The 8,638-nt window shown below is 33.6% G+C and overlaps 1 protein-coding gene across 12 annotated transcripts in view; it reads left to right on the forward strand.

Annotated features, from left to right (window-relative positions):
• PAM (peptidylglycine alpha-amidating monooxygenase) overlaps nt 1-8,638 on the forward strand; it is a 281,268-nt gene that overhangs the window by 253,406 nt on the left and 19,224 nt on the right. For all 12 annotated transcript variants that reach the window (XM_008953692.5, XM_034960298.3, XM_034960299.3 and 9 more), the window contains 5 exons: nt 1,167-1,283; nt 3,272-3,344; nt 4,918-5,128; nt 5,558-5,758; nt 7,876-7,991. In XM_008953692.5, the coding sequence (XP_008951940.2) occupies nt 1,167-1,283; nt 3,272-3,344; nt 4,918-5,128; nt 5,558-5,758; nt 7,876-7,991 (718 nt within the window). The remainder of the gene's footprint in view (nt 1-1,166; nt 1,284-3,271; nt 3,345-4,917; nt 5,129-5,557; nt 5,759-7,875; nt 7,992-8,638) is intronic.

Below are 8,638 nucleotides of genomic sequence, written 5' to 3' on the forward strand. Positions count from 1 at the left end.
TTCAGATTCTTCTTTTGCTTAACCAGTTGAACTACAAAATATTAATACTTTTTTCACAATCTTGCCTGATGCTATAAAGGCAATTCTGTTTTACAGAAATATTCATAAGTCATTTATTGACTTGATATGTATATTTATAAACACACACACATACACACCCACACACACGTACACACACACCCCCCTCAACTATGTACTGATCCAATCCTTTTTTGAGAAGATAACTTGGTTTCTTGTTGTTTCATACATTTACTTCTATATTACAGAAGCTTAGATTAGAAGAGCTTATCTTTGTCATTCATCCCTGTTGACATATAATTTCCCAAACAGAAAATGAAATAAGTACCATGTCTGTGATAATTGTGAATTTAAGAAATTATATTACTAACAATTTAAATGGAAATATAATTTTGAAAGTATATATATATATGAATATATGTCCATAATATTTTATAATAATCTAAAAGTTACTGAGTTTAAAAGCAGAAATTGTCATATTTAAGTTTTTAATTAATTATTGCATAGTTGTTCATTTTGTAGTTATAGAATAGCTGTTATTTGGTAAGTTTTATGCCTCTAAGCATATTTTTGTCTCGAGGATAGATTCGGTTTTGTAACTTTTAAATACTTTGAACATCCTCTTTTATATCTCTATAATATGTATATGCATGTTGTACCTAAAGTATAATAACAAACATTTTGATCACTGCTCTTCCAGCTATTATTATAATTAATGACAAAGTTAAAATAAGTCATATTTTCTTTTGCAATATGAAAGAAAATGTCTATTGAATGACTGCATACTCTTTTGAAGAGCTTTTGAAATTTTTCAGGTACATTAAGAGTTCTTGATCAATGTTTCTCAAACCCCAGTGAGCATAGGAACCACCCAAGGGTCTTGTGAAAATGCAGATTCAGGTCCAGTAGGTCTGAAACTGCATTTCCCAGCAATGCCAATGCTTCCGTTCCACTGACCACCCTGAGTAGCATGGTTCTACAGGTTAATGGGGTATATTATAATCCAAATGACTGAAATGTGGCAGACAAAGAGTGAAGTCAAATACATTTGAGCTCTTTTGATTTTGTATTTATGTGAATGGTCTACATTTCTCAATTTCATTGGAATTTATGGTTGTTTCATGTCCTATTTAATGCTTTTTGTTTAGCTCGTTTGACAGCAAGTTTGTTTACCAGCAAATAGGACTCGGACCAATTGAAGAAGACACTATTCTTGTCATAGATCCAAATAATGCTGCAGTACTCCAGTCCAGTGGAAAAAATCTGTGAGTTAAATGACTTATGTTGTTAAGACTTGTACTACATATATTGAGTATAAAGTGTATCATAGAGTCTTGAAATTCGAGTGTTTTGTATAACTGCACTTGAGAAAGCAGAAAACTAACTGGGCCATCCCATCTTTCATTTTCTACATAGGTGTTTCTAAATCTTGACTGAATATTAGAATCATCTGGGAAGCTTCAAAATATTTAGATTCACTTATCTGTTTGCCATTTGTATGTTTTCTTCTGAGAACTGTCTATTCAGGTCCTTGCCTATTTCATGATTGCTAAATGAGTATATTTGGAATGTTCTCACCTCAAAAATGTTAGGTATTTGAGGTGATGGATATGTTCATTAGCTTGATTTAATCACTCCACATTGTATACATATGTCATAACATCACATTGTACCCCATAAATGTATACAATTAAAATTTGTCAATTTGTCCTTTAAAAAATTAGATTTAGATTTTGTATAGAGTGGGGCTAATAATCTTAAGTTCCCAGGTGATTTTAATATGTAGTCAAGCTTGTTACATATTACATATGTAATATATATCTTACATACTTGATTAAGTGAGTTGCTGCTCAGCCAGATCTAATGATCCAGAAAAATTCTTCAGGACAACCAAACTCATCAAGTAATCACCATTAAGTAAAAGAGCTTCTCTTTTTCCGTCTCAAAGTGAATACTAAACAAATGTCATTTTTAGCATTCCTTATCATGCGTATGTAATTTGGCTTTGAAAACTGCTCATTATTTAGTCTTATTTCGAGATGGCACTTGGCAGCCAAAAAAAAAAAAAAAGTTGACTCATATTTATGGTCATTGAAAGAAGTGAGGGAGGCACTTGCTTACAGATCTCCTGAACCATTGTAACTTGACAGCTTCAGGAATTATACCCTTCTCCATCTGCTTAAGCACAGGGAAAGCTAGCTTCTTCGCAAGGTGGATAGCCACCGTTTTGAGTGCAGCTGCTTGGGAGATGATAATAATGATGCTTAGAATTTTTTAACAGCATTCTCAAGATTGTGTGTCAGGGGTGAAATGTTTGAACCTGTGTCATTGGTGCTCTATTTATTCACCAGAAGCACCCTCATTCCAGAAAGGAATTAAGGGGAAGGCAGAAAAACTACTGCTAAATCAACTTGGCCATCGGTGGAGTATCTGTTTGAAAGCAAATCATAATCCTCACATTCAGTTGTCAAAACAGGGATCTAGTTCAGCTAATTAGTCAAAATCAGAGTGTTACAGTTATGGCTTATGAAAAAAAATCTGTATTGTCAACACTACACTAAGATTAGAGGCTAACAGAGCTATCGGATTGTCAGATATCATTGGACCAAACCACCTCAATGTATTGTCCATGTGTCTGTTAGCTCAGTCCAAGTTCCTTACCCAGATCATTAAGATTGATTTGCCAGATTAACCTTCTCTAATGTTTATCTAGCTCACTATTTCACTTTGCTTAGATATTCACAGCCCATATTGGCTGGAGGTTATGTGCTGTGGGTTTTATTGTCTTTAATAGGCACTCTTTAAAGCCTTTGAGTTATATGTCTAATAGTTTATATTAACACATTACATTTCCTTGCAACATGTTTTAACCTCAAACTATATCAATCCATTTATGTTTCTTAAGACAGTTTTATACATATTTGTAAGATGTTAACATTTATGACCTCAGAACCTGTTTTTAAACTGATACTGTTTTCTCTAATATACCATACTTTATAATAAACATTTGTAATTTAATGTAGGCTTAATTTATAAATTTTAATACTATTAAATACTACCTAAGGTTTGTCACAAGATCTCATTATAACAGTATTTTTTATTAACAATTCATTTTGTTCTTTTCTATAATAATGCAAGTATACATTTATCAATTTATAACTTTGCATTGTCTTTACAGATTAATTAGAAAAATTTCTGTCACATATGCCTTGAGAGTAAATGTGTAATTAACACAAATATTTTTGTTTTGCAGGTTTTACTTGCCACATGGCTTGAGTATAGATAAAGATGGGAATTATTGGGTCACAGACGTGGCTCTCCATCAGGTAGTCTTCCTTTTGGTAATATTCAAATTAGAAGCTAACAGAGTTATGCTTTTGAAGAGCTCTGGAGTTGTATGGGTTTTTTGTTTGTTTGTTTTTTCTTCTGTCACCCAGTAAGTTATAACAAGAAAATAGAGCAGCCATGTCTTAGTTCAGCATGTTATAACAAAGTACTATAGTCTGGGTGGCTTATACACAACAGAAATTTGTTTCTCACAGGTCTGGAGTCTGGAATTCAAGAACAGGGTGCCAGCATGGTTGAGTTCTAGTGAGGGCCCTCTTCTGGGTTATAGGCTGCTAATTTCTCATAGTATCCTTGCATGGCCAGAGAGATAAGAGTGACAGTAATCTCTGTTATCTCTTCTTATGGCACTAATCCCATTCATGAGAACTCTACCCTTTTGTCCTGATTACCTCCCAAAGGCCCTGCTTCATATTACCATCATATTGGGGGTTAGGATTTCAACATGTGAATTTGGATTTGAGGCACAAACATTCAGTCCATAACAATCCACATCTGAAATATTTCTCTTAGAACTCAATGCTAGGGAAAGCTAGTATGTAAATGATGAAGTCACATTTGTCCCTTGGACCAGATGTGAAGCTTCACTCAAATAACTACATGGGCCCTCCCAACCATTTTCTTAACTGTCTGTATTTGCCTTTATTTCCTCTGTTCCTAACTTGTTGTTGTTGTTGTTGTTGTTGTTGCTGTTGTTGTTGTTGTTTGAGACAGGGTCTCACTCTGTCCCTCAGGCTGGAGTGCAGTGGCACGATCTTGGCTCACTACAGCCTCCACCTCCCAGGCTGAGGTGATCCTCCCACCTTAGCCTCCCAAGTAGCTGGGACCACAGTCACACACCAGCATACTTGGCTAATTTTTTAAAATTTTTTGTAGAGATGGGATTTTGCCAGGTTGCCCAGGCTGGTCTTGAATTCCTGGACTCATGCAATCCACCTACCTCAGCCTTGCAAAGTGCTGTAATTACAGGTGTGGCCATCGTGTCTGGGCCTAAGTCTTATTTCTATTTTTTTACTTATGTTTTTATGTTTTTTTCTTAAACTACCTTAATCTTCTATAAATTGAGGCTAGGCCTCTAGTAAATGTATATTTATATATAAAAAGTGAAATTTGTGTTATTTTTAAAAGAAGTTATATCAAGCGTAATATGCTTTTCATGAATAGGTGGCAAATAACTTGGAAAACATCATCTCGGTAAACATTTATTGCTCATGTATTATCTGGAGTGCATTGTAGTATTATCTAAGGAAAGACAAAAAGGAAACATCAGGGTGGACAGAACTGGGTATCCATGTACTAGTCTCCATTCACTACTAATTAACCACGTGACCTTGAGCAAATCATTTAATCTTCATAGGCTTTATTATCAAATGAAGGAACCAGACCAGATGATTTCTAGGATCCCGTTCAGTTCTAACAAGTATTAATACCTTCTTTTAAATAAGTCTCTGGGAGCTTCTACTCCAATTGCTTGTGAAAGTGGTCTTAGTCATGTGGGTGTAAGTCACTAATAACCATGAAAAGTAGGTAAGGCTTTTGTTCCTTTTTAAAAAGGTGTTCAAACTGGATCCAAACAATAAAGAAGGCCCTGTATTAATCCTGGGAAGGAGCATGCAACCAGGCAGTGACCAGAATCACTTCTGTCAACCCACTGATGTGGCTGTGGATCCAGGCACTGGAGCCATTTATGTATCAGATGGTTACTGCAACAGCAGGATTGTGCAGTTTTCACCAAGTGGAAAGTTCATCACACAGTGGGGAGAAGGTACCCAATAAGACTCTTAATCTCCAATTGTAATTCTTAGCCAGTATCACTGGGAACTAAATATTGGCCAACACTCACATTCTTTAAGCTGTAATTGTCCCCTACAGGGTCATTGTAACCTGGGTCATTGTATGCATCCAGTTAGCTTGTCTCTCACACACACACACACACATATACATACACACACACACACACATCTTGTAAGGAAAATAATGTATCCACCAAACAACTGTCCAAATAGGGAGAAAATCTGTAATGTATTTGTGGATAAAAGACATTATAAAATAATCTTATAAACTGCTTTACCTTATCTTTCCCCTGGCTCCAGGCATTTAATGGTTTACTATCATGAATTTAGAAACATACTAGAGAGTCAAACTTTGGGTGATTTTTAAAATTGTGTATCTAAGGCTTTTTTTTGTTCTGCAGAGTCTTCAGGGAGCAGTCCTCTGCCAGGCCAGTTCACTGTTCCTCACAGCTTGGCTCTTGTGCCTCCTTTGGGCCAATTATGTGTGGCAGACCGGGAAAATGGCCGGATCCAGTGTTTTAAAACTGACACCAAAGAATTTGTGAGAGAGATTAAGCATTCATCATTTGGAAGAAATGTATTTGCAATTTCATATATACCAGGTATTTCATCTTAATATGTTTGTTGTCTTCTGTCCTACTGTACTCTATCCTTAAAAATTGTGTTATCTTAATGTGCTCTTTTTATAAATTTTCTTTGCTATTAGAGGTTGAAGATACATTATATTTCACATCTTAAAAGTATCTTAAAACTGTTAGTGTGTTCTAACTCAGTTTTGATTAAGGTACCACTATTCATTGTACAGAAACAATGAAGAACTCAAAGGATTTAACACCTGTTTGTAAGGGGTTAAAAATGTTCCCAAACATTGATTTTCGTTTTATCTTAATTATGATCATCTGCTCCAGTATTAAATAATTAATATTTGTCTTCACACATCGACAAATGGTATATGTCTGATAAAATCAGTATTCAAAATACTCATTTCACATTTTTAAAAACAGTAGTGACCAATTTTTTTAAAGATAAAATATGTAAAAATAAGTGTGGCTTATGCCTAAATACCAGGATAAATAATCAATAAAATCTTGAACTTTTTTCTCATTTTCAAAATAGATTTTCTTGACTCTAAGAAAATCTGAAAAATAATTCAGACTAATAAAATAAAATACATATAAATTATATTACAAAACAACTTACCACATTTTCTTTAAATAATGAAAATATATTTAATTTCTGAAATTTACATACAATTACAATTTTTTTAAATTGTAATTGACGTAGTAATTGTATATATTTGTAGAGTACAATGTGATATTTTGATGTATGTTTACAATGTGGAATGACTAAGTAAGGCTAATTAGCAAACCCATCACCTCACATACTTATGTTTTATGGTGAAAACATTTAAAATATGCTCTTTTCACAATGGAGTGAAATGAGATCAATAACGAGGAATTTTTGAAAAATTCACAATTAAAGGGCACAACATATTTTAATAAAATCATCTATACCTGTATTAAAGCAGCATTGACTATTTATAGGTATTACTGTAATATTTATGTTTCTTATAAGTTGCATATGGCTACTATCTGGACCAAGCAACCCCCCAAATTATTTAGGACATAAAATCAAGGGACTCAGGTGATTGATAGAGAGCAAATTTGGCTTCCTCAAGGAATAAAGAAAAAGTAATAAGAGGTTCTCACAACTGTCATTCTTTAGGTTGGTTTGCCGCACATTTAAAGAAAAATTTGTCAGGACCCTTTACTTAATTAAGAGGGTGATCAAGTTCATAATAAACAAAAATAAATTAAATATAAGAAGAAAATTATCAGTTGAGAAGGAATATGGTTAAGAACAGAATCTAAGCAAAAGATAATTTTCTCTATAATTTTGCACAATAGTAATTGATGTTTATAGTGTTTTTTATAGTACATCCTAGAAAACTATAATCCTTCAAGAATGATGAAAATATCTTCAATGGTGGCTTAGCATTGTGTATAATTTATTATGTTTTAATTCTTTGAAAATGTAGTGGTTCAATCATCTGAATTGTTTATTTAACGTAAACATCACCATTTTCATTGTTCTGAATAAACAGTATTGTGTTAAGAAATATAATTTTACTACAAAAAGTATTCATGGTGTGAAAATTAAAAAGATGGTCTTTTTTAATTAAGGAAAATATGTCTTTGATAATCTGAAATATACATCTCACATTTTCAAATTCTAGTTGTTTAAAATCAGATTGTTCTATATAGACTGTAACTTCACTTATTTTCTTTGATTTTCTCTTGGATTCTCCATGTAGCTATGGCAAATATTACTTATTTTTTAAAAGATCTGAGACTCCAAAATTATTGGCCTAAATAACCTGACTTTCCCCAATTCCTATTTAGGATGCCTGTAATAGCTATATATGTGTATCATATCTATATATCAATATCTATGTATTTCTGATTTCTACTGGTTTTCCAAGTGGAACACACATTTCAGTTCCCGATTTTCCTGTTACAAGGAGGTTAGTCCTCTAACCAGTTTGCCACTGATCTGGTTACTCAGGAGGAGACACTAAGTATTTTATATTCTACTTTTGTTGCCAATTGTAGGGACCAGGTTGACCCTAAATTTATTCTTTGCATAATATACATGGATATATTAGAAGTCCATTCTTACCCATATTTTAAAGAAAGGTTAACTGGATTTGCTGTTGCAGGCTTGCTCTTTGCAGTGAATGGGAAGCCTCATTTTGGGGACCAAGAACCTGTACAAGGATTTGTGATGAACTTTTCCAATGGGGAAATTATAGACATCTTCAAGCCAGTGCGCAAGGTATTTACACACATTGTCTAGGTTTCAATTTTCATGAGAAGAAAACTAAAATATAAATCTTGGCATTCAATCTGTACTTGAATAGCTTTAGAAAAACTTTTAAGATGTGATAACTTTCTTAGCAAGGTTGATGGGAGTGTTCTATTTTATTTTTTATTTTATATTTTATTTAGAATAAATGTCTTTGTCTATTCCTAGATCAATTTCTTCAGATGCAAATTAGCACGTGTGCAGTTCTAAGGTTCTTAGTAGAACTGCACCTGCATATGATGGCAGGTTTTTAAATTCACTATAGTTAGAATACAAAAAATAAATCAGTCGCTTTCTGGTTTCATCCAAGTAGAGAAAACATCACAACATGTTAAGTGTACTCTTAAAGTTCTCTTAGACCCAACAGACATCTTGTTTGCTTTCTTTATTGCTATGACTGTGCTAAGCAACAAGACTTGAAAATAGCACTTCCTGGAATTTATTCAAGTTCTAAAGATTTGGTTAAGAAACTAAAAGCTACTTTTGGCTTCAAAAGTGTTTTCCCACTGTTTATTCTAACGTGCTTTTTATAAACACAGCAACTGTGTTCAGTGTGCCCATGGCCCTTCTGTCTTCTCAGTGTACTTTCTCTGCAGTATGATTGCCAGAGTGATCAG

This window comes from Pan paniscus, chromosome 4 (assembly GCF_029289425.2).
Source record: "Pan paniscus chromosome 4, NHGRI_mPanPan1-v2.0_pri, whole genome shotgun sequence".
NCBI classification, from domain to species: domain Eukaryota; kingdom Metazoa; phylum Chordata; class Mammalia; order Primates; family Hominidae; genus Pan; species Pan paniscus.